Source organism: Alexandromys fortis, unplaced genomic scaffold (assembly GCF_014885135.2).
Source record: "Alexandromys fortis isolate MF-2015 unplaced genomic scaffold, M_Fortis_MF-2015_v1.1 scaffold_0, whole genome shotgun sequence".
Lineage (NCBI taxonomy): Eukaryota > Metazoa > Chordata > Mammalia > Rodentia > Cricetidae > Alexandromys > Alexandromys fortis.
Window position 1 is genome coordinate 43,312,812 of NW_026067949.1, and position 27,151 is coordinate 43,339,962.

The following is a 27,151-nucleotide window of genomic DNA, read 5'->3' on the forward strand; positions in this document are numbered from 1 at the left end:
TATATATGTGCATATATATATATATGAACATGTACACATCCCCATATAAGTTCAAAATTATTAATTTTGATTAATAATAAATTAGCTATATTTCAGAAGAAATCAGAATTATTTTGTAAATTTCTTATTTTAGGCCTAGGCAAATAAAGAAACATGGTTTGGTATTCCTGGTTTTCAGAGACTTCCAATTGAAGGCCCGCAGGACCTACACACTTGGCTTGCCAGAGCATCTCTTGTCTGTATCTCGGGTGTAAATGTGCACTACTAACCACTACAGCCTGTCTTAGCTATGCCAGAGTAAAGAAGAGAACTAGAAAAATGGGGCTTGAGGTAGATCCACCCTTTGAGATTAGATGTGGGAAGGTTCTGGAGAATACAAAAACCATGTGCCTCTTCCCAGAATGCTCTGGGGTTCCCTCACCTTCCCACAATGCCATCCCTGACCTTTAGAACACTAAGTGACTTGGTCCTGAGTACATAGACCTCTTCACAAGCCCTTTTAATTTCCACTACACCTCCTTATGTAGACATGGTTCGTTCCTGTGAATCATGTGACCATGGGAAAGTCACACAGTCTGCCAGTTTGTGAGGTGAAAAGACTGGTCACAAAGATCTCAGGGAAACCCGTCTCCCTTTGTGCTAGTTCACAAAACGTTTCCTTCTGTCTGTTCTTCTGTTTTGGAGGCAGAAAGCAAGGGTTGGCTCTTTTTTAGGCATGCATTGAGGATGCTTGTGTCTGCTGCCCGGGTCTGATGCAGAAATGTTGGGTGTCTGCTCTCTTCCTAGCTAGCTCCTACCTCACGCCTCCCCAGCTGTCTGTCCAAATCCTGCCCACGCAGAGAAATGATCCATTCTCACCTCTTCTCAAGACTTGTTCCAACTCTTCCAGACCCTTGTCTCTCAGTTACAGGTAGCAACACCAAGTTTGGCATTGGCTACCTCCCTACTTATCTTCCTATCTGCCAATCCAAACCTGGACCCTCCTGTGGGATTCCCAGACACCAATGCTTGCCTCAGCAAGCCACTGGCACGATTTTTTCTATTCTACATTTTTAGAGCAAGAGGAAGTTAGAAGTCCATCCAAGACAGTCTTTGAGACCAGGGAGTTTACTCAAAACAGCCTTGTGAGAATATAAAATGACAAAGGAAATAAATTTAGCTCCCACAACCTGGAGTAGAGGAAGGAAGGAAAAGGTCTGAGACAAGCAGGATCCTTTTCCTGAAGTCAACACGACCTTCAGTTGTTCAAAGAGACCATCCATTTAGGTATATGAGGAATAAGGAGATATTTTTCGCTCTCTCTTCTCATCCCACTCAATATACATCCCATCATTTCCCCCTCCACCCCCACCAAACAGATGGCATAGACCCCTATCAGAAAGTTGTGAACAACAAAAGAGTCCGTATTGGACATGAACAAATATTTTCCTTGTCATTTTTTCCTAGACAATGTAGTCTACTGACTATTGGCATAACCTCTACCCTTGACTGGCTATACTAAGTAGTCCAAAGGCAATTTACAGTATATGGAAGATGTGCTTAGACTATATTCAAATACTCTTCCATTTTTTATAAGGAACTTGAATCCCTTGGAATTTTGTGTCTGTGGGGGATTATAATGCCAGTCCTTCATGGATGCTGTGGGATGACCACTGTACTGCACACTTGGCAGAAATATAAGCAGTTATTTGGGGGGGGGTCACAATATGTGTGTATGTGTATGCATGCACATACATGCACTCACACACATGCTCAAAACCAGTGCTCATGTCTTTACCTGCTGTCCTGGGACTTGTGGCTGCTTCTAATTAGTTCTCTTCCCAACACACATGGCAGAGAAGTGTCAGTTGCTGTTATTAATGGTTATTAATTATTAATAACCCTGTCAGCTGCAGGGTTATTTAATATCCAGTTGTTACTGCACTTTGACTCATCTTCACAGTGCCTATAGCAGGACCCAAACTCCTACACAGTCCCGAATAGGACCTTGACTCCAGAGAGCCAACAGGAAGCAGACAAGACATCCAGAGCGCAGGCTTGACCTAATGCCTGGCCCAGCTCTAGCACTCCAGTGAAGGCGGCTGGAGCAGTTAGTGGGTAGCAGCATGGATTCTGAGCCAGCGTGTCCTTTGTAACAGGCCTTTCTAATTACCAGCATCTGGGGCCCTACGCCTCTGTCCTCAGTTTCTCCATCGGTAAAGTGGTGATAACAAAAGCATTTTGTTCACAGAGCTCTTACAGAGATAGATGCATTGAAATGCTAAAGCTTACAGAGTCAAGGGCAGGGAAGCCTTAGCTGCTACTGTTTATAGTGGCATCGCTTGTTTACTACTATTACCATTGAAAGACAGCACTTCTGCAAAGATGGAAGAGCCTACCATAATAAATGGAAATCTAAGGCACATGCGGTTCTGGGACTCAACCTCTCCCCCAACACACGCAGGGACAGACACTTTGAAAGAGAAAGAAAGAACTCAAGGCAAAGTGCCCCTGGTTCCTGATGATCAGTGAAGGATTTGTCACACACTCTGACGTGGCCACCTGTTCCTGTCTCTTTTTCCCTGACTTTTTGAACCAGGAAGAAGGAAGGAAGCATGATAATCCTGAAGAACAGTTGAGAGAGCTGTTAATGAGTCTGCTCAAGTGCAGCAGGAGAGTGGGCACACACCCAGGACACGGGTCAGGCGCTCACACTCTGCTTTAATACAGTGGGGAGGTGTGCACACACCCAGGACACGGGTCAGGCGCTCACACTCTGCTTTAATACAGTGGGGAAGTGTGCACACACCCAGGACCTGGGACAGGCACTCACACAATATGAACCAAATCCTCTGACTATGTGGCTCACATGTCAAAACAATGTACAGGAGCTAAGCCCTCTTCTTTTCCTCACCCTTGGACACTCCTCCATTGCCTGTCCCACCCCCTGCATTCACAAGCAACACCTGTGAAAGCACTAGTCAAGCATGTTCAGAGGATATTTAGGTCCACCTTACCACGTCCTAGCATTGGCATTCTGGGTGCATTTGACAAATATTCCCAATAAAAACTTCGAATGAAAGGCTTCTTTCATATTGATTGGGGTGGGGAGTTCACTCAAGGAGAAAATTCTAAAAGTGGGGATACAGGAGGTAGCACTGACATGTGAAGAACCCTTGAGTTTGGGACAACGAGGAAGTCCACCCATCTGTGGGTTAGAGAGAAGCATGGAGAGATAAAGAAGTCCCTTAAAATGGTTGTTCCAGGACTGCTTCTGGTCGTTGACCAAGGGAGCAGTGTCTGGCCAAATTTCAGCAGGGGCATGATATCTTTTTAGGAGTTTGCTATGGCTCTGCACAGGTCTAATCCATCTCTAGTCAATCATTACTAAATTAACTCTCTTCCAGCTACCCTTTGAGACTCGTCGTTATATAGTGTAGGGGTGAAGGATGGAGTCCTAGAGGTGGGTGATTGGATAAGACCTAGACCAGAGGGCCCAGGATGAAGAGGTGCAAAGCCTGCCTGTGTTTGAGAATGTCCTTAGTGCCATGACTGGGGTCGAAACTTCCGGTTGTCAGGTTCCCTGCCGGTATCACGATGAGTAATTCAACACTGAAGGAAAGAGTTAAGAGCCTACCGTGGGCTGGAGACAGCGCCTGGTGCTAAAAATATGCCAAGGCTGAAAGAAGATGCAAGATGGCTATGATTCGAGTTGGCCTAAAGAAGCTCAAAACCACAACCCAGTGTTTGGAAACAGGAGCCACGTTATTAGCTGGTCCAGAGCGTCCGTCAGGAAGAGCACTTCAGAAGCCTTCTTATGTAGTTATGTCATAAAGGAAGAAAACAAAAACAAATCAACCAAATGAACCAAGAAGGCAAGAGCTGAGGCGTCTATGGAATGGGCTACAGGAAGTAACTAGCTTGGTGATGATAGCAATGCAGAAGGTGGAATAAACTCCAGGTTCACATGTTACTCAGCTCCGTGAGTTGCCAAATGTAAAACTTTAATCAACATCTGTGTCTTGCTAGGCCTCAGCTTCCTCATCTATAAAACTGGAGTGCATCCGCTCAGCTTATAAAAATGCATTAAATGAGAGGTGTAACCTTCTTGGTCAAGGACTGGCCCAAAGTAATCACCTGCAAAAGACAGGAGCTGTCCTTATCCTTGAGCCCCTTTGTTCTCCTTCTGGGGATTATGCAAGTGACGAGAAGGGGCTCTTTGAGAAATCCCGGCTTTGGGATGGCACGAACTTCACGGAGGCTTTGGTTTCTGGATCTTCACGAGCTCCCTGGTTGGGCAGAACATGTTGGCACAGTACACTCTTGTATCTTGGCTTACATGATGTACAGGTACGTTTCCTCTAATTCTCCCACGTCTGCCCATCCCACAGCTTTACTGCGTGAGTCACAGCTGGTCGGTAAATAATGGACCTCAAGAAGGAAGAAAAATGCCAGCAAACTTCCCCACGCCCTTTCTCAGCTCAGAGCCCGTGAGGCCCTGTACATCCCTTACGGGCAAAGCTTTCCCCACAACCCTTTCTCCTCTTTCTTCTCCTTGTACCATCTTGAAAAAAAATAAATAAAAAGGAGACTATGATATGGGGAATTCCAGGTTAGTTTACACAAAAGTTGGGGAGCAGCATTTGTTTGCACAGGGGGAAAAAACTTACAATTACCATAGAAAGCAGTGCTCTCAGGAACTCAGCAGCTCTCTCTCTCTCTCTCTCTCTCTCTCTCTCTCTCTCTCTCTCTCTCTCTATCTCTCTCTCTCTCTCTCACACACACACACACACACCACCACCACCACCACCACCACCACCAAGTGGGGCTTCCCAGGACAGACAGCTGCTGAGGGAAAGCTCAGAACACAGACTCTTCTAGGCTCAGGCTAAATCTCCTTCCAGAAGACTCCAACTCCTGGGGTGAGGATGGGGGTGGGGATGGAGGTGTGGAGGATGGCTCGTGAAAAGATCCCAAACTTCATCACAAACCATTTTGCCTTTTACTTTTGCTTCACATTGTTGGAACCAACTCTCTAAAGGGTCCTTTACCCAGCATCCCCCAGGAGCCTACCAAGTAAAATGTCAACGGTAACCTCCATCTCTGGTAATAATGATGACGCCTGTGGCCACCACGGAAGGGTGGCCTTGAAGATTTGCACCTGCTCCTGGAGCTGGATGACCAGAGTGACGTGGAGAAGCAGGACACTCTGTCACTTGCTCTCTCCACACACACAAAAAGAACAGTGCTTAAGTTGGGGGAACTGCCTGATTTATTTTAAAAGGAGGGGGTATAGAAGTAAGCTGGGTAAATGGCAGAGGTGGAGGAGACCGACACCCTGAAGAAGGTCAGACCTACAGTGTCCCACATGAAACTCTTCTTAGGGTGGTTGAAGAGTCTTAGTGGAGCCAACTATATTCCTTTCCTTTTGGGAGCCTGGGGGTAAATTAAAAGGGTGAGTTTTTTTTTTCTTAAAAAAAAAAACTGCATCTAATCACAATGACTGCATCCTTCTCACTCGTCAAATGCCCCCCTCGGCTTACCTTGTGTGTCTAACCCTCCCTTTGAAAGCTCTCAGCAGACTTCGTAAGAGGCTTCTGTGAACTTTGGATTGTTCTAATTTCAGCACAGTTTGGAGGCCAAGAAGCTAAGAGCTGCCTTTCAAAACAGGAGTGGAGGTTTTTCATAAGAGGATGTGACCTCGGACTTTCTCCACTCAACCAGATCCGTGCATTGCAGCAATCGGCACCACGATTTTCCTAATGCCATCAAAAGGGGGAGATAACTGCACTGATGATTACGCTCATCTGGCTCAAAGGCCTTCTAAAAGCGAAGATGTGGAGACGCAAGCTGTCCTGGAGTATGCACGCTCTGTAATGGTTGATATGGCCAGTCTCCATGGAAACAGCAAGCTCTCCTCACTGTCTTCATACTAGCAATGACCCTTGGCTCTCCCCTGTAACCACTAGGAATGTGGATGCCTAATGTAGCCTTTCACCTAAAACTTGAGGGTTTTACTAAAATTACTAAAGAGTTAAGTAGTGGCTTTGCTCCTTAGCCCTGCCCTGCTTCTTTTGGAAGTGGAAGGGATGATGGAGAAATCAATAAGCACAAGCCATTCATGGAAGGAAGGTGGAAATAAAAGAGATGTCAAATAACTTACAATTGATAAATCTTTAAGGATGTGGGGGAGATTCGTCTTTAAGGATGTGGGGGAGAGGAAATGGTCCAGGATCATGCATTGAACAGTTCTTCAGACTGGTGTGTGTAACATCTCATTTCCCTGTAATATAATTGTGTGTGATGAGCAGAACACGCAAGTCAATCCAGCTGACTAAATAGCTCCTGGTCACATAGCCAATCACGGTTATCCACACATGTGCGTATGGCATATGTGCATATGCACGCATGTTCACATACACACACGTCTACATATTTCACTCCAGATCTCTCAGCTTTTTCCCAGGCATTTAAGAACAGCTCCATTCACTTGTTGAATCTGTAAGTAGTGTACTAAAAGAGTAAGCAGGTGTATTACACCAAAAGTCTCCTGAAATATTTGGGGACAAGAATCTAATGGATCATTAACACTTCTAACATAGAATAAAAGAAAAGTATATACATTATTAGCCAAAAACTCATACAGAAAGGGTGCTGTACTCCAAAGATATATTTGGGGCCAGGATGGTTATTTTTCTATGGTCATATGCCTAAAGGGTTGGTCTGTCTGCCTCTCTACTTACCTTCCCATTAATATTGCTTTAGGAATCAGATTCAAACTGTAGCAGAAAGCATGTGTGTCCCTTTATAACTGTGTTGCTACAGCAATGACAACAAAAGTATTCCCTGAACAGTTGACCTTATTTTGCATACCAAACTTGACTTCATTTTCTATAATCCAAATTTACTGTTTAAATATGGATGCTGGCCATACGTCCCAATGAGAAGCATTGGTGTTTTTTTTTTCAAATGCTTTGATCTGATGGCATCTGTGAAATTTGCATGTCTCCTTCTGAAGTGACCCCTTCAAAGCGGACACTACTGAAACAGCTGTGTGGATCCAGTTTTATTAAAAATTCAGCTGCATTACTTCATAGTGGCGCTTGAATAGGACACCTTTCTCCCGATCTTTCACAAGGGACCCAACAGCACAGGCAAAGGAGGACACTGGGAGACTTAAAATCTCTTTGCAAGCCAGGCGGTGGTGGCGCACGCCTTTAATCCCAGCACTCTGGAGGCAGAGGCAGGCGGATCTCTGTGAGTTTGAGGCCAGTCTGGTCTAGAAGAGCTAGTTCCAGGACAGGAACCAAAAAAAGCTACGGAGAAACCCTGTCTCGAAAAATTAAAAAAAAAAAATCTCCTTGCTCTGCAGACAGCAGCGCTGGCAGCTGACCCCACCACTCTTCAAAGGAGTGTGAGATATGACTGTGCACTGACCTTCGTATTCCAGAACATCCAGCACGTCATGATAAATGCTAAAATAAGTATTGGCTGCTCACTGAACCTCACTTTGCTGCCTTGTTTTATTTTGTTTCGTTTCGTTTTAAGTTGAGTAACAGAATTGAAGTCCCGGCTTTTGTTCTTGTTCTAACTTCCATCAGAATGGTCTGAGGTAAATAGCTTTTTCCTCTCCCAGAGGAGATGTGGCTAGATATTGGGTACTCTAAAGATCACCAAGCTAACTCTTTCATTATCTTTTCTGGGCCTTTTCCTTACAGGCAGTATCGCCGCCATCACTGTGACAGTCATCGCCGTGGTGTTGGTGGTGTTTGGAGCTGCGGCATACCTAAAGATCAGGTGAGACTCCTTCCTTCTTGAAAAGAGCAAGATTCCTATGAGGCTCCAGGATGAAGGCTGTTTCGCCATGGGCTTGCTCTGCGATGGGCATCTCATCCCTCAGAAATACTGTCAGGGAAGTGACCGTGGCCAGTAGACTAGCCCCACATTAGACAGGGGAGGACAGTTTGGAGAAGACACGTGAGTATAGGCATGATGATGTCATAGGACAAGGTTTCCATAGAGTTTGGAGTCTCTGTGCAGGCGCCCTGCCCTGAAATCACGTGATTGCTCTGGGAAAGCCGCACACCTCTGGGAACTAAGTTCTCCCTCAGCTGTGGGCAGAGCCACTGGTTGCTCAGTCCGGATTTTCTGCATGCTCATTGATTAACTGGCAATTCATCTATACAAGGCATGTTTATTAGTCTAGCCAAAATATAAAAACTAAAAGGAAAATGTAGCATTTTCTAGAAAACTGGGCTTTGGCACCAGATTATGGCCCTTTTATTGTTAGTTTTTTAAAACATTTTCTCCTATGAAGTGAAGGTCAGCATAGAGGGTAGATGCAGTTTTGTATCCTTAGCCAGACAGAAAGTTACAATACGCTTCAAGCCCTGTCCTTATTTCCCATTGCTCTGTAAAAATCCAGACGTCCTCAAAGTCATGTTCCTCATGTTGAGACACACACACACACCATACAAACACACACAGAGACCCACATACATTAGACATAGACACACACACATACCATATACACACATATACCAGTTAGACATAGACACACACACATACCATATACACACATATACCATACAGACACACATACATTAGACATAGATACACACACAACCATATACACATCGGACACAGACACACAAACATCAGATACACACACACCGTACAAACACACACATACATTAGACACACACACACACACCGTATACACATATACACACATATCAGATACACACACATACCATACAGACACACATACATTGGACATAGATACACACACATATACACATGTGCATCAGATACACACACACCATACAAACACACATACATTAGACATAGACACATGCACACACACACACGCACACACACACACTCCTGTCTTACTTCTTGTCACCAAAGCTGAGTTCCTTCCTCACAGAGCATCGGCTGCTCCTACCTCGTCCCCCTGTGCTTGTCTTCTATAAGAGCGCAGCCCCTCATCAGCCCCTCATCTCCTGCGGCCACCCCAGCCCAGCCCACCAGGGAATGCCTTTCTCTTCCTTCCCATAGGTTATCACTTGACATCAAATCAATGTAATAATGGCATCAAGAATGAGAGAGCTTTGTGGTATCGCCTCCATCTAGGGTACAAAAACAGAAAAGGGCAGTTTTTGAGGAAAAATGGAAACAAAAAGGCCTGAGTTATTTGTGTCCAAAAGCCTTTATAAAAGCACACAGACATTTCTTTCGGATTTCAAAACAAAAACTCTTTGTCTTCATTAAATCTGAATTTCTTTGAATATCAAATTTAAATTTTATAAATCACGCAGTTGTGAGTGGTTCTCTCTGCTCTATTTAACGACTGGTTCGCTGCTATAGATATCTTGTGTTTATGAGTTAAGTGGCTTCGTTGCTACTTTACAACAAGAGTATGCTAAAAAAAAATATATCCCTGCCCCAGCCAGAGAAACTTACAGATAAATTAAAATCATTTTTCAACTCTCTAATGATGATATTCTGCAGAACTATAACACCAAAAAACATGACCTTGGTACAAATGTCCTCCCACTTGCTATATTCTACACCCACATACCAAGAAAGATTAGCAAAGATCAGCTAAAGAACTCTTTGTCTTGACTTAAGCAAATTTACCATTTCAAACAAATATCTGCAGGCTTGAACAGTAAATATTCAGATTCTAGACGCTGGGCGATGCTAGTTCAAGTCCCACGCCACTGTTTTATAGCATCCTATGCACGGCAAATGATTAGCCCTCACTCCCTCACCTGTGCAGAATGGTGGTATAACCATCTGGTGGGCACACTCGGGGAATGAATGGATACAGTGTGCCAAGAACAGTCCTGCCATCGTCACCAAAATGGTGAGCTAGAGAGAATCTTGGTAACATAGTCACACATACATAGATACACACACACACACGTTTACTGATAGCCAGCCATGTGGCAGGCATCTCTCTGAACAATGGGACCACCTCAGTGATGCAGCAGGGTCCTTCTATCAGAGAGTGAACCACACTTAGAAAATTAGCATGCCTTTACAAATTGTTCTGTGCGCTAATGAAAACTCTGTAAAAATGCTGTTTTTAAACTATATTTCTCTCCAGCCCTAACACCAGATAAATTTTGGGGTAAAATTGAACGAATCTCTGCTTTTCTCCCCCATGTCTCTCTTTTCCAAACGTAGAAGGCTCACCGTGGCATGAGCATAGGGTACTGCTTATGTATTGATCTACCCACATTTGCACTGTAAACGTAAGGATAAGGTAGTCACACCCAAGCATTAGAAAACCCCCTAAGGAAAACCCCTTTCTACTTCTCCATTATGTTTTTGTAGGGAAAGTGGTGATATAAGTAGGTTAATTGTTTTCATGAGTCTTAGACCATGCTAAAACCCATTCAAGTGTTATCTTGCCGGATTCTTGGAAAATACCTCCGACTGAGCCTTCATCAAAAATATAGTCAGCTCCATTATGTCTGTCCCTCCCTGTGTGTGTGTATATGATGTATATGTGTGCATGTGTCTGTGTCTGTATGTGGATATGAGTATGTGTGTGTACATATGTGTGTGCATGCATATGGGTAACATTAGGCTTGGCTTTGCCTAGAAATTTGTTTTGCTTCTATCATCCCATATTCCTAAGGACAACAGCATGCAAGTGTTCTCTTATCTGGGGGACTCTTATCACCTGGCTACCAACTGAAATTCCAGGTCACGCGGGAACTGAGCTTATGGCCTATACCCACAGGCTACAGCCCTGGCACAGCCAATGAATGTCCCTGTGAATGCAAAGCCACTGGAAAAGGCAGCCTTGCCTCCCAAACCCAGCGCACCTCGCCAGCTCTGCTGAGGGGCTTACCTTTCCCTTTCTCCCCCAAAGGCTCATTTCCGCCAAAGGCGTCGTTAACTCTTAGCCGTTTGTTTTCACGTGTCTGTTCTCCAGTGACCTCTGACCTCCAGTCTTATCAGTGTCTACTGCCTGGAATACCGTATCTTTTAATGCCCAGAGCCTTCATAGGATGTGGCTTATAAAACCGACCTTCCCGAACTTTCTTAAAGTTCTCCTGCTATGGACCCATGTTGACCAGCAGGAATTTCATGTGGGAAGGAGGACAGGAGCGCTTTATGCTCAGCACCACACTGGCCTTTCTCCTGTAGCTGTCGAGCTTGTCTTGAGATTGGAATGATGAGCGTCAAGTGCCAAAGAGGCCTTAGCTTGGTAGTTAGCACGGGATCTAAGGACAAGCGTCTCAGTCTGCCCTGTGCCATAATGAGACACTTAAAACTCCGGAGTATGGAGGATTAAACTGGGAAACCTGCGCATGTTCGGGGGGGGGGGGGGGCTGAGGGAGCTGCTGGGGGCGGGGCGGCTGATTGCTGTGTTACCCATCGTTCTCAGAACCCAGCATCTCACGGGATGCTCGGTGAGATGGTAGATTCCAACAAGAGACTGGCCGAATGACTGTGTCCTTGGCGTCCTTACTTGGTCGTCACAAAGGGTTCACAGTTGTGTGACTGTGCGCTGTGTGGCAACTTCCTTGCGTTGCGTCTGTGGTAAGATGTTCATAAGCAGACATCCCAGGCAGTCTCCACTCCAAGGCTCATTTGCAAATTTAATGGGAAGCAGAGGCCCTCCCTACCTCGTGCAGAAGGGTGCCTTTAATTAGTGAGGATTGAAGAGCGCTGTAAGTCAGTTGTGTTTTGTGGAAATGGCTCAAATCTGCTCTGCTAGGAGATAAGCGCCCCACACAAGAGCCCACATCTGCAGAAGTGGCTGGCGCTGTGATTAGGTGCGTTGCTAATCTTTCACAAAAACTCACGTCATCTCGATTTTTAGACACAGCAGGGCCTGGTTCTCCACGTGTCTTTGTTAGAGGTTCGCTGCCTTGCTTTGTGTCTCACGGTGACTGCAGACAGCTTCTGCTTGTTCTTGGGTTTCCTGACAAGCCCCGGCCAGCTGCCAAGGCCAGGGTTTTTTAGAATTTGTTGCCCACATGCTATTTTCAGGTTAGCTTTTGGAGTTCTGGGGGTCATTTGGCCCTAGCCCCTCTGTGGCTTTCTGGCCTCTGCTGAATAAAATTGCCAGTGGGGGTGGAGGCAAATCACAGACAATTCCCAGTGATCCTTATCCTAATTCGGTGCTCTCGACGGGGTCCTTATATCCACATTTCTAGCTAGATCACCAAGGATGCCCAAGCCGATGGTCCAAGAATCATACTTTGAATAATTCTGCTATATCCTTATATCCTGACACTTATAAGAAACACTTGGCTGTGGAGGTCCCCCAGTTGCACAACCCTGTCCCTTCATGCCTCAGTGACTCTGAATGAACTAAGGGGTGTTTGGTTTATCCAGCCTTTAATTCCCACATTGCCTGGCTCTAATGAGACCTCCTCTTGTAGCCTCTTCCTTAGCCTTTCCATACTGAGTTCCTGGATGCACCTTCCAGCTGCCTTCCATTTCCTTTCCAGGAAATAACCATGGGTTCCAGCCTCTTCCGCTGGAGCCATAAAAAGCCTCTGGTCCCCCATCTAAGTATGAAACGAGAGCTTTAGAATATAACTCACTGCAAGGGACTACAGTTGGTCAACAGCAAGACTAATCTTAGAGGCTGGGTTGCCTGTTGGGGTGCAGGTGTGAGGAAGTGGGAGCCACTTGTGTAACCCACACAGGCTTTCACTAACCACTTCTCCAAAACTGGATCTCCAGCCCTCATCTGTGGTGATGGTCTGAACCGTGGGATGGTGTCTCACAGATAACTAACTGTAGTGTGAAAGTGATTGGCTATTGGAAGATATGTTTGGAAATAATAGCTTTGAGGGAAAAAAAACAGACTATGCAAGAAGATTTTGAAAATAATGTTTGGAAATGTGCCCATCGTGGGGATTTTGGTAGAAAGAAACAGAACTGTAAAGTCTGTAAACTCTGCCACTAACTTGCTGCGGTAACACTGCCTGGCCCCTGTGGCCTCAGTTTTCTTAGCTTTAAAACCGTGCCCCAGAACATTAATGTCCTAACTTGGATAGATTGTTACGCAAAGCACAGACGTGAGATGATGCTGATGGGCACCACTGTCATGGCTGCCTGCAATATTTAATTTTCCATGAATTGAAACAGTCAATGTGAAAAGTCGATTGTCTTTTTAACAGGGACCTGGTAGATGCAGCACAAATGTGTTGGGTGTTCCTGTCCCCAAGACTTTGCCCTTGTTCCCACCTCTGTCTTTAGGGTGTGTTCCAGACGTCCATGGGACTCATCCCTAGTCTCCTCAGGTGTCTACTCAAATGATGCCTTCATGAACCCTTCTCGGCCACCATTCAGAACTGCAAATCCCACATCCCACTGGGAACGCCTCATGCCTTGCTTTATTTTCCCCATGACACATAATTATTTGAAACCTAGCTATTGTGCCCCCATCTCCGAACGTGAGGTCGCTGAAGACAGGTATTTAAGTGTATCTAGTTGGTCAAGGTGTCCCCAGGTTTCCAAAATCAGGTCCCTTAGATTAAGTTTTTAATGAGCAGTTCACTGAAAGGATCCAGGCAGGGGTGTGGTCGTTAGACGTCGGGAGTCACTGGTCTAAACTGAGAAACAAAGACCGCCACCCCAGACATCTTTGCTAATGGAAGTCAGGGCTCAATTACTGATGGCTAATGAGTGTGGCATTTTCCCCGAAATAAGCCCTCTCATAATGTCTGTGTTTCCTTCCTGCTTAGCTCATGGGAAGCACTGATGATTGACAAGTGGGTCTCCCCTGCCAAAGAGTGGGGTGGAGGCTTTACCAAGAGCTGGGGGGTGTGCCCTTGGAAAACCAGCAGGAGTTTTCTAAAAAATATTTGTTTAGACTCCAAGAAAGTGAAGCTCCACACTTAGCATCAAGGACGATAAAGAAATGACAAAAAGAAAAGAAGGTAAAACAAGAGACAAGTCAATTCTCCCTCTCAGGGTCTGCCTTTAGCTAACTGAACCTTGTGCACAGTAGAAGCACAGACGAGAAGGTAGCGCCATTGACTGTGTGCTCTGAGCTCAGTGCTGCAGAGCCACAGCGTAGCATGGGGTCTGGCTGTAATTCTCCTCCTCCTTCCTCTCTTTAAGTCGAGTGGAGCCTTTGACCGCCAGCATTCTTTACTGATTTTTCCCCCACGTTGCCAGCTTTGTATAACATCGCCACAAGCCCTAAGAACCCTCTCTAGTATTGACCACGTTGACAGCTACACAATTTCTTTGCTACTAGATATAAACTGTCGCCTCCAAATATTTACACTATAACCATAACATCAAGCTTAACACATTAAGTGTACAGATAGGTACCGATAGTTCATTTAAGAGGAACCAATTCATAAATGAGAAACACAGGGCAGTTACTCATCTGTATTGAGAAATCACATAAACGAAATTGCTTTTACCCAGGAATAATGTCACTCACGCCGACGGCTCCTCAGATTGAAATTAGATAAAGGATGTTGTCCTACAGAGTCAAAAGAAGGTTTTTATTATCAGGTCCCCCATAAATAATAGTGACAAAGCCCTCTAAACTCCTTCTGTCTGCCTTTCCTAACGTTAGCCAAGGAGGACTTTGTTCTTTTACGTCTTAGACTCTGCCTGCACATGCCCCTCTGGAAAGTGCACCACGTCAATCAAAATGGGCCATGACTTAAGCTCTGGCACTAAGCACCAACTATTCTCCCCTCATCAGGTACCCACAACTGAGTTTCACTTCCTCTGCCCACAGCAACCTCAGATTTACCCAAGCCCAGCCTGAACCCCCACAAGAATCCCAGTTCTTGTTCTAGCCCCTGAATGTGTTAAGAGCAAACCTTGCAGATTCAGCGCCTTTCCCGTTTTTGTCTTTTTATTCCCCGCCCCCATTTTTGTTTATCCATATCTCTCGCATTTCTTTCCTCGCTCAACAGCACTCACTGGTCAAATGCAAAGGTGACAAAAGGGAAGCCAAGTCTGGTGCTTTTCTTCATTCTCGCCATGTTTGTAACATAGACGCCTCTTTCAATGCAGCGAACTCAGGGCTAGCATTGTTCCAAGGGCCCAAAGCAACCACAGACTAAGGTCTGGTGGCCAGAGGAGTGTTAGTCCTTTGGCCTCACTTTGCCATAGTAACATTTTATAAGATTTAAATGACAAGAATGTCAGAAACCGGATTTCTTCCTATGCTTGCAGTATAGCTTCAGTGGTTCTACGCTCTGTCTCCCTGTGTCAGGCTTAGCATGGGCCTGTGTGCGTTGCATTATAATAAAAGTTACAAAGGCCAATATTTATTGTGTGCCAAGCCTTTAAAATGCATTACCTCATCGCCTCCTTCTAACAACTTTAATGCATTTTTTTAACTGTCCATTTCATAAATGAAGGAACAAAGGGGTCAAAAACCTACTCAGGACATACATCTATTGACCAAACTGACAGTTTATGAGAATAAAATTATATGAAAGAGATTAAAATGCCACAAGACGTTAAATTACCTTTACAAGGCAAAGCAGGGGCTCCGTATCAATGAAGGCCCAGGGTTATTAGAAATATGTTTGCCGGACTTAGAGCAGTAAAGTCGTGCTGAAACACAGGGTGGACGCCAGCGTTACAATGCCTGGGGTTTTATTTTCTCATGGGGCGGCTCCTGTTTCTCAGTTATCTGACTAGTGGTGGTTTGGAACAGGAGGTTTTTAAGCAAGTGGACGGTTGGCCATAACTAGCACATGATCTTCACCTACCAAAATGGCCTCTGCTCTTTCTGTGTATCGAAAGGGCTGTAGCGTGGCTAGGCTGCTCCTTGTGTGCCCTCTCTTTGCCACATCCACATACATGTGATTGTGAGCTGATAGTGTAAACAGACTGTTTTGTGGGGCATTTTCAAGTTTCCATGGATAAAGATAGGGTCCACCGAGTCAGCTCACAGGAACTCTACTGGAACTCTGAAACAAATACAGTGAGGGTCTTTTCTGACAAACTGCCGTCTCTGCCAATCCCTGGCTGAAGTCAGTAAGCTGCAGGGGAAGGGCAAGTGTTTTAGTAGCCTATGGAAGTGGAGCAAAGGCCTTTTGTGTCCCTCCGGCTGTGTTTCTACTTTGCTTACTGTTCGCTTCTGACTGAGAGAAGACTTTGGGGACCGGGCATGTTTTTCTGTGCTGTAGTTAGCATCCATGATTTCCAATTCAATCTCAGCCCCCCTGGGTATAAATTCAGCTCTTCTCCCTCAGGTTCCCAGAGTCTGATTGTCACCTCAGCCTGGCAAAGAGAGCAGCCTACCCAGGCTCTGGTGGGGCATTGACATTGTGGGCGGCTATGACATGTGTAAGAATTCACACACTAGCATGAACCTCAGAGGCACCATGTGCATGTTTATGTTGTTGTTTCGATTCTGTCGTTCATTTTAGTCTTTAAATGCCCATGCCATTCCCAGGGAAGCGCCCGTCTTTGTGAAGAGATTCACTTTTGTGAGAACTCAGGATACATCTTAGTCAGTTCCCGTGTCTTCTGCAGACCGTTAAGGATGACTTACCGTGTGCCAGGTCTTGTAGATGCTAGAAATAGAACCATGAATAAACATAACAAGCAAATTATAGCTACCCTCATGAAACATGTAGTCTAGCTGAAGAAGAAGAGCAATTACGGAGCAGATCAATTATACTTCCCGAAGGCCGTTTTCCTCATCAGAGAAACACTTCTTTCCCCCAGTCTTGATTTTGAGGATCTACTAAAAGCTGAGTCTAGACTCACTTTACAAATGACGACGAGACACCAAGAGCAGTGGTAACAGCAGTAGCATCTGTGACTGTGTGGATTATCACTCTAGGGAAAATTAGCCCCGGGACCTACATCAAGATCCTGGGCCCCTAGCTTCCCTTCCCTTCCTTTCTTACTGGACAGCTGTGGAGATGGAGCCTCCCCTCCCTTCTCTTGCACTGGAGATGAAGGAGAAAAAGACTCAGCCAATCTCAACAGAAAGGGCCAGGCCAGCTCCTAGGTGGATGTTGATAACTAGGGTCAGCATAGTCCAGGCTTATCCTGCTGGCCAATCTCATGCCTTTTCCTCCCACGGACCTGTGAGCATCCTGGGTTCAGGCTAGGGGTGTTAATCTGTCTGTCCTCAGATGGCACCTCTACAAGTGACGTCATCTTCTTCTCACACAGGCATTCCTCCTACGGAAGGCTGCTGGACGACCACGACTACGGGTCCTGGGGAAACTACAACAACCCGCTCTATGACGACTCCTAACAAAGGAAGGTGGCTGGGCACAAGAAATAGCGGTCCTTTATTTATAAGTGCTTATCCAGTAGAATTAATAACAAGTACTTGATGCTCATTGAACGACAATCGCAAGCCCTGTTTTGTTGGTATGGTTGTTTTGTTTTGTTTTGTTTTCTCCTCCCTCTCCTCTGGCTGCTACTACAACATCCCCCTTCTGGTACAAAAGAACCATTTTGTACAGGCCAATGGAGGCCGATTGGCAGCTGGCATGGTCCATCTTTGCACTGACCAGGCTGGACACCATGAGGTGGTGGCTGCAGCCCCCACCACAAGACTCATCGGAAGGACTGAGGAAAAGGGCTCGGGCTGCCCTGTTGGGGATTTAGTTTTGAGGGGAACTTTTGGTTTGGGTTATTTCTTAATCTTCTCTATAGGAAATTACATGGAGGATCAGTGGGAAGAAGAGAAAGGAATCCCTGAAGGCTATCACCCTGTGTGGAGGAAGCAAGGGCTTCTTGATTTCTTTGTAATCCTTCTTTGCCTGGCTGTATCTGACAGGATGCCTACTTGGTCCTACAAGCAGATAGACAACTCTTAGCTGCCTAATTAGGAAAGATGAAAGACAGCTGTACCCAGGAGGAGCCCAGCAGGCAGGAGCAAAGCAGCCCAGCTGCTGTCAATCTTAGCACGCGCTCAACCTGTTCTCCCCACCCGGGCCACTGAAAAGAAATAGGGATCCCAGCCCATTCCCCATCCAGGCCACCAGAAGGCAATGGGGATCCCAGCCACTGGCTTTTAGAACAGTTACAGCACAGTTTGAAAAGAGAGACTCAGAGGTGAGCTTGAAGAACGGCAAGGGAGAGGAATGTGGAGAATAAGGGTGGGGGAAGAAGGGAGGGACCAAAGCTCACAGGGACCCTCTTGAAGGAAGTAGGAGCCAACTCCCCATGGTAGTGGGAGATACCTAAATCCTGGAGGAGCCCAGAGAACTCTCACTTCGCACACATAAAGCAACGGGTTGGGGAATGGCTATATGCTATTTTAAAACAATGTTTAAAAAGACAATTAACCTTCCATAGGAAATAGACACCGAGAATTGCCTGTTTATTCCCCCCTAACATCTATCTGCCTTACTCATTCTTCCTTTTAATAGAACACCGCTGGGTCTCTAGTCTCAAAATCCTGTACAACAAATTTTGAGAAATAGACATTTTCCTCCACCGGCATTCGTTTATTTCACTTATTAACCATCAGGAAGTGATTTTGTCTCCCCCGGCCCCCAGCCAGGAACATTTGAAAATGTCCGGTGGCAATTTTTGACTGCTACCACTTATCTTGAAACACTACTAAGGAGTGGAGGCTGTGGCTTCTTTGCACAGGACGAGCTGCAACCACAAAGAGCCTCCTAGGCCAACACATCAAAGGCTGACATTGAGACCAAGATGTCTTGTGATGTCCTTGTGATGTCAAAAGACACTCACACATCAGTAAAACCCTTTCATTTTTAACAAAGTGAAACATCAATTTTTTTTTCTCCAGAGTGGTAGCTCGTTGGCTGATAGGTTGCTTTCTGGCATGTGCAGTTGCCTTATATTGTTGGTTTTTCTAGAGAGCTTTGCTATAGGGCTGCACCGCTGGTCAGCAGCATCTGATCCTGGGACCCAGCATCTCTGATTTCATGTAGTAGAGAGCATGCGTCTTAAAATATGTTACCATGTCCTATGATGTCACAGAGAACAAGAAACCGTCAGTTTTTAATTCCTCAGACAGATCCTGCCCCATGACTCTGTAGAAAAAAAAATAAAATAAAAGCACACTATAGTGCTTATCCTCTACCCCTCTGGTGTGGAGATCACAAATAGGGGTACTTCCCACAGCCTGCCATCCAGGTGCTGGGGGAAAATCTTCCTAAATCTCAGAGGTGCCAAAAGGAAAGAGCGATCATCAGAGGTCGTCTGCAAGCAGAGAGGAGTTCACAGAAATTAAGATAACCCTGAATATGAACACACAAGCGCACACACACACGAACCCCCTCATAAAAACTACAAGGGTATGCCCTCTGGCCATGCTTGACATTAACAGCTGTCCCTCGTTGCTACCCTGATCGTTTCACAGGTCTCCAGTTAGGCAAAGGACAGGGCATTCTATATCTCATTTTCCTCCCCCAGCCCAAAACCTTTTTGACACATGACACAAAGTTCTCCATGAAACACTTTAGGAGACTGTACTTCAGGAATCCCTTCTGGGGTCAGTCCTAGGCCAGAGGAACCAGCTTCCCTCCCAGAATCCTCACCTGTTAGAAACCAAGGACACACCAACAATTGTTTTTTTATGCCAAAGGATGCCATTGTGCATGAACACGTGACCGTTTTTGCTCTGGTTAACTTCCAATTGCTTCCAGCAAAACACAGCACAGTCATATGCAGTGAGGTGACGGCGTCCCCTCAAAACTCAAAGCATGACCCTTGCTTTGCTTGATAGTATAAAATGTGTACATGTGAGAATTTACTTTGCCAAATATATTTTTCTTCTCTTGAATTGGTCTAGAGAGATCCCAGCATCTTTATTCTACAAATGTTGCTACACACACACAAACAGAAAGAGAGAAACGCATGCACTCACGCATGCACACACACATACACACACACACACCTCTGAAATATATGCCAATAATTGATATCCTTTACCTCAGGGAGAGTTAGTTCAAGTCTATACAAGGGAAATTAGTGGCCCTAGTAAATCTAAACAGTCACACCCCATCATGGATAGGACTGGCTCAATGCTTTAGAGAGAAAGTCGGAGAAGAAAGTGAGCTAGGAGCCTCTTCTCAATGGACTGCAAGTGACCAGAGAATGATATGCAACTCTGCTTTCTTTTCCTGGGACCCCAGCGGGACCCCTCAGTCCTCCCTGCACAGCTGTGTCTTCATTTGTAAAATGGGGGTGATGCCTTCTTAGTAGTCTCGCCCCTTCCTACCTCACAGACATATTGTGAGGATTAATGAAATTGTGTCAACAGTGTTTTCATTTTCTGGAGAGAAGCTATTTATGGACATTTCAAGTATTATATAGATATGTAAGTGATCTCAGTTTCTTATGTGCTGTTATACTGGTGTGTCATTTTTACTTATTCTATAAAGCTCCAGTTAATGTCATGGCCACATCAGATGGCCATCAGAGCTCTGAACTCCCCTCCCCCCCCCCCGTGCATCTGCATGATGCAGGGTCACCTGGTCCTGGGACCACAAAGAATGGTCTCCCCTCTGACTGTAAAGATGGCCCAGGACACAGGTCTCACAGGCGTGCATGGGGATCCAGGTTAGGATGACCATGGATGCCTGAGCACTAATGGCAGAAGACCTCTGGCTTGCACACCCCGAGGAGTAGACCGTTGTCTAGTGTGATCTGTTTGCCCTTCATCTTGCTTGCAAGGGTGCATGGTTCAATCCTGGGCATCTTGAAAACTTGCAAATGGTCCAGATGCTAATTTGCACGTTGATTCTCCTTTGCCTTTAACCTTCTTTTGAAGGCAAAAGGATGTTCCATTTCAACTCCGATCCTGGAAAGGTTAGCTGATATTCGCTCTTTGCCACATTTCTCTCTTGGACTAAGTTAGCTGACACCATTGAAAGCAGAGAAGGTGTGCAACATCTTTGATATCTGATGACATCATATCTACATTTGTTGTAAGATCTATTGCATACCAATTATAATTCTACCAATTAAAGTGGTTAAAAGCTTGTGTCTAGCTGTGGTGATTTACATTTTGAGATATTTTGCTCTCCAGGCCACTGGGTTCATTTTTATTGGTCATATTAAGTAGCTCTGACTTGTTCTTAATGAAATTGTATCCCCCATCAATAAATAATATTTTCTGTAGCACAGGAAGGTCACTCTGATCTTGAAACAAGCTGGGAAAGCGTTAGCGTTGAACAAACCTTCTGAGCACTGATTTCATTCCCAAATATTCTGTGTGTTTCACCCAGCCAAGGTACAAGTAAACATTTTGATTCAGCGAGAGAGACGGCAAGCAGAATCCAGTCACATTAACGCGCGTTGGCATTAGCGTGCACGTGGTGTTTGCTTCATTCCATTTCAAAAAATTAAATTCAGCATATTCATCCTTGCCTGACAGCTAATTAGCAGGCGATTTCAGGCATCCAGAGTATAATTTCAACCTCAAGAAGCTAAGCAAATGTTATTTTGCTTTTGAAGGAAATAGCCACAGCAAATCTCATGCATTTTGCTCCATTTGGGAAGAGTGAACCAGCTGCAAACTAAAAAAGAAAAAAAATGTTTTCTTTCTTCTTTCTTCCTCTTGAGACCTAGCTTAATCGAGTCCTGGCAGGCTTTGAACTTACTATGTAGCTCAAGCTGGCCTTGAACTCCTGACCTATATACCACAAGAACCTCCTAGACATGATTGACTCGATGATGAATGTATACTGAAAATCAGGTTTGATCCAGTTAATTGCCTGGCTACACAACATCAAAGACTTGCTGGGACGTCACAAGGAATGGAGAGCAAACATGGAGCAAGCCCCTCCTATTTGGCTGTTTTCAGTGATGTTGTCTGGATATGTGTCCCTCAGAGGCTCCAGTATCAAGGCCTGGTCAGCAGTCTGTGCACTCCTGGGGTTATTGTGAGATCTTCACAAGGTGGGGCCTAGTAGAAGGAAATTAGGCAACTGAAGGCAAATCTTTGAAGTTTGGGGACCAGGACCCTCCTGCATCTTTTGCTTTTCAGCTGCACAAGATGAGCGACTTCCTTGGCTTTCCAGTTCTACTATGGGACCATGAGAAGCAAGACCATGGACTGACACCTCTGAAAACATAAGGCAAAACAAATCTCCACAGCCGCTGTTTCACACTGACAGACAACTTCCCTGTGATCCAGTTGCTCCCCTGAATCTGGATAGGCACCCACGTAAAAGCCTGGCAGTGCAGGGCTGTAACCCTGGAGCTGGAAGTCAAGGACAGGGATGGGGGATCCTGATGACGTGCTGGCCAGCCAGTCTCACAAAAATGGTTCAGAGAGAGATGTGGGGGTCCCCCCATCCCAAAATGTAAGATGAAGAGTGATAGAGAAAGACACTTGATAACAACCTCTGGCCTCCTTGTGCATTCACAGGCAAAGAACGTGTGGCGTTAAGACACTCTAAGTTCTTAGATTCTAATTAGTATCTGTTCTTACGTTACGATTTTTCAGCCTCGAATAATGATGTTTTCAGGTACGGAGTATACAGTTTGAACATTTGCTCACCTGTAGCTGGAGAGCTAATGCTTTGAGCTTTGAGAGAAAGCACTGGGTCAAAACTAAGTGTTGGAAAGCCCCCACCTTGTTGAGGGAAAGCCGAAAAGAGGTGAAGTTGCTTCCCTTAAAGGATCTCATCCTTGGCCAGCTGTATTCACTTCACCAGAACACTCCACTGCACGAAAACACGGTCAGTTTACATCAACAAATGCACACCATTTCTATGGAACCAATAAACTGGATATTTACAATAAAAAAAAGAAGTGATCATAACTCACTGGGAAACTCAGATGCCAATGGGCCTCATCTGTATGGGAGGGCATTGTATCCCCCAGATGGGGATATATAATATAGATACACATAGCTGGGAAACTGAGGCTCGAAGATGTGACGCTTAGCCATCAGAACACTAAATCTGACCATATACTCAGTAATGAATAAGATGAACTCGCTCTCCCAATCATTTAAGTCCAGTTAGCAGCAGGGTTGGGACCCAAGCCAACTCTTTCTGTCATCTGAGCCCTCTCCACCAAGAGACCAGTGTTCATAAGCCTATGCATGCCACCTTCTGCAAACACGGGACTTTCCGCCCCTTGCTCAGGCCCCCCTCAGTTATTTTGAGCAATCTCAAGGGTGTCTGGCATGGAGCCAACAGCAAGCCCAGTCAGCTCCCAGCCCATGTTCCCTGTTAGGCACTGTCACCTCTGTGCTAAGTCCTGCTATCTGCCAAGCCGTGTGCTCTAGGAGGAAACTGCCTGCCCTCCTGCCCTGAGAGGACATCAGCGTGGGGCCATGGGCTCTTGGAATTTTAATATGAACCTGTCCCTGCTGATATCCACAGGAATCAGGCTTGAGTCCTCAGCAGAGTGGAGTTGGGGTGCTAGCTTTGCAGTCACCCCTGCTCCTACCCAAGGATACTTCACAGCGTCAGCTCATCTCCCCGCAGAGCAGTGAGGATGCTGCCTTCTCCTCACTTAGCACTTTCTGTGAGCCGCATAGTGTTTGGAGCGTTTGATGGAGCGTAACGTCCCTGTGAGGCAGCTATGATTAAAATGGCCATAGTACGGATGAATACACTAAGGGCCAAAGATGTGTCTAAAATAAAAAATAAATAAAAATGAAAGGAGCCTGTGGTCGCAGGTAGTGCAGCAGAGATAAGTCTTCGGAATCCATGCTCTGGACCACTTTCAAGTAGAATCCTCATTCCATGTCAGAATTTCGTGGCCCCTGCACTCTGCCAGCCATCAGCCAATTCCTAGCCACGTGGGGCAACCCCCAGCTACAGTTGGGTGCCCAGCTCAGACGCAGGATCCTCCCTCTAGTGAGGGTTCTGAAGTGGCCCACTCCGTGTCTGAATGCCTGCATGGCAATGATTGCTCATGTTTTGGCTCTTTTGGAGGCAGCAACAATACTCCTGACTGGTCACATGGCCGTCTCTGCGCTGACTCTGTCTACATCCTATTCATCTGCTCAGCGTCACTGTATTTTTCTACTTTGTTTTCTTCCAGTAATGCAACACCTAGACTAGTTGAAATGCTGGGACGAGGTTCATTTTGACTCACATTTCCACAGGTAACATGGTCAAGGAGCTGCATTTGGTCATAATCTGTTCATTCAGGCGCACAGTGCGGTACAAGGAAGAATATGGCAAGAGGCCAGGAATGTGTGTGTGTGTGTGTGTGTGTGTGTGTGTGTGTATGGGTGTGGGTGGGTGGATGTGTTCTGGTCTCTTCTATTGTAGGTGCTGAATTATACAGGCTCATATTCCTACATTGTCTGGTGGTCAGAGAATTATGAGCGACCTATAAGGTGCAATTTGTACCTGCCACACAGAAGGTGGTTGCCTAGCCTTATAATACTAAAAACAACCTGACACCATCCTAAACAAGTGCCCAGGATATGTGATGTTATTCTTCTCCTTCTATTGTAATTTAGGAGGTCACCTGGGGAAGTCTACGTGACGAAATGGGCGTGGGCGTGGCAACACAAACATAGACATGACCTAAGTCATCCCCCCACACACACACCTAGGAAACAAAATGCTAATAAATTTTCCCCTCAGTTTATGTTTTGATATAAAAGCTGTTTGGATAAACATGGGCGATCTCCAGAATTTAAGTGAACCCTGAGACTCCCTGCCAATATTGTCATGTAAACTGTGCCTATTTAATCCCACACCTCCACTCTGGTACGAAAAATGGTTTATGTCTGGAATGGTCCCCAACATATCAGCACCCACAGTGTGGAGCTGACTGGTAAACTCCCCCAAAAAAAAACACGAAAGAAGTGACCCCAACATTCTATAAAAACCAGCAATATTCAGTTGTGAAGATTTGTCTTAAGGTTTTATTGCTGTGAAGAGACACCATGACCACAGCAACTCTTTTTTTTTCTTATTTATTTATTTATTTATTAAAAATTTCTGTCTCTTCCCCACCACCGCCTCCCCTTTCCCTCCCCCTCCCCCAAACAAGTCCCCCTCCGTCGTCAGCCCAAAGAGCCATCAGGGTTCCCTGCCCTGTGGGAAGTCCAAGGACCACCCACCTCCACCCAGGTCTAGTAAGGTGAGCATCCAAACTGCCTAAGCTCCCACAAAGCCAATACGTGCAGTAGGATCAAAAACCCATTGCCATTGTTCTTGAGGTCTCAGTAGTCCTCATTGTCCGCTATGTTCAGCAAGACACAACAACTCTTATAAAGGAAAACATTTAACTGGGGCAGGCTTATGGTTCAGAGGCTTAGTTCATTATCATCACGGTGGGAAGCATGGCAGCATCCGGGCAGACATGGTTCTGGGAGTTACACATCTGGATCTGCAGGCAGGAGGAAGAGACTGCCACACTGGGCCTAATCTGAGACCCAAGAGCTCACTTCCTAGTGACACATCTCCTCCAACAAAGCCATACCCACTCCTGCTGTACCCGCCCACTTGGGCGTGGTCTCTTATACTATATATGCTGATATAAAGCACACGTCCGGCCTCTTTTCCCACTGTGGGATTTGGTTGCTGTTCCCGTTCCAGCAGAGGACTGTGACCTGTGAGTCTACCCCTAAATAAATAACCCTCTATTTACTCAATTCTCAGCTAGTGTGGGATTTATTTTAAGCGTCCTTCTTCATACTCCAACAACACCTCCTAATAGTGCCACTCCCTATGGGGCTACGAGGGCCATTTTTTGAAACCACCACAGGGCTCCACACTAATAACTTCCTCTAATCCCGGTCACCTCCCACAGGCCCTACCTCAAAACATCATAGCCAGATTGTTTAACCATCTCTATGTATCATCATGGCTAGTAAATCTCATCAGTATGGATATTAATGGGTTCTGGAGGCCTGATCAAGTTAGGCTTAAAGTTTGGCTCTCAAATGCCCTGCAAAGGCTTTCCTGTTAAAGCCTGGCCCTACAAGGCACTAAAGGGAAACAGTGGGACCTTCAGGAGGCGGGGCCTAGCCAGAGGCTAGTGGGTCATTAGGATGCTTTTGAAAGGGGCCGTGGGACCTTTGCACCCTCCTCGCTCTCGTTTGGTTCCTGACCATGAGGTAAGCAGTTTTTGCTCCACCTGTACTCCTGTCATGGTGTGTTGCTTCACCACAGACCCAAAGGAAGGAGGACAGCCAGCCGTGGCTGAAGCCTCCAAACCGTGAGCAAGAAAAAAAAAAATTCTCCTTATGGGTTAATTTTCTTAGATATTTTATTGAAGTGATGGAAAGCTGACTGCTATGGACATAATATGAAGATTGAACTGTATAATTCAATATAATTTAATCATCACCAACTCAACATCAGGAGTCTCTAGGCTTCGGATCCACAAACTCACTAATGAGAAAGCCCAGAACTCCCTCTTGTCCCCCTGCTGTTTCCTCTTGGCACATGGGCAGAACTGACTTTGACAAACACTGCTGCGTAGAGGACTGAAAAGCTCAACCAGCCGTAAAGCCAGGCGTTGTCAGGAAGGGTGTGAAACAGAAGTTCAATGCCAGCCCAGGGGCCAGGACGGTCAGCTCTGCTGCAGGGGCTATCAGGAGAAGCAAAACCAAGAAACCGCTCCGCGTATTCCAGGAACTTAGATAAAAATGTTAGTTCAAAGTTAAGTATTTCATAAAAAAAAAAAACTTAGAGTCTTAAGTGCACTTAGAAAAATCAGGATGAAGAAATTGGCTAAGGAAGCCATCAGTGGGTCATTGTTCAAAGCCTAAGATTTCAGACTGCAAGAAGGAACCAGAGGGCCCTCAGGAACACATTGGGAGCTGCAACTGAGAGCAATGCTTTCTGAAGAATGGGCCAGTTTTTGTATCTTCCATTCCTTGTTTGAAAACCTGTCATAGACAAATGTGAGCTAGAGCCGCATAGGACAAGGGGTCCCCAGAGACGTCCTGTCTGGCTACTTTGCATTAGGAAGGAGGTCTTAGAAAAGGTAACCATTCCAAGCCAAAAATAAACCTGGTCTGGCATGCTTCCTCCCTAAGGAGCAAGGCATGACTGTAGATCATGTATCTCTAGGCAGACATATCCTATTCCTAGTTAACATGCTGTCTTCCTCTGCTGCCAAATTATAGCACTTGAACTCACTTTCTAGTGGGAAGAAGATGGGGAAGGACAGGAAACAATCTGAGGATTGTGTGTGTGTATCCATGTACATATCAAAGAATAGAAGAAAATATATAGACACTAAAACTCCCTTTTCATCCGGTCCTATAACTATGTTATAG

General features: G+C 45.6%; 1 protein-coding gene across 1 annotated transcript in view; it reads left to right on the plus strand.

The window, feature by feature from the left end:
- Parm1 (prostate androgen-regulated mucin-like protein 1) overlaps nucleotides 1-20,926 on the plus strand; it is a 97,469-nt gene extending 76,543 nt beyond the window's left edge. Inside the window, exons 3-4 of the mRNA XM_050150139.1 lie at nucleotides 7,698-7,776; nucleotides 17,128-20,926. Of these exons, the coding sequence (XP_050006096.1) occupies nucleotides 7,698-7,776; nucleotides 17,128-17,212 (164 nt within the window). The 3' untranslated portion in view covers nucleotides 17,213-20,926. The remainder of the gene's footprint in view (nucleotides 1-7,697; nucleotides 7,777-17,127) is intronic.
- Nucleotides 20,927-27,151: the final 6,225 nt, after the last annotated feature.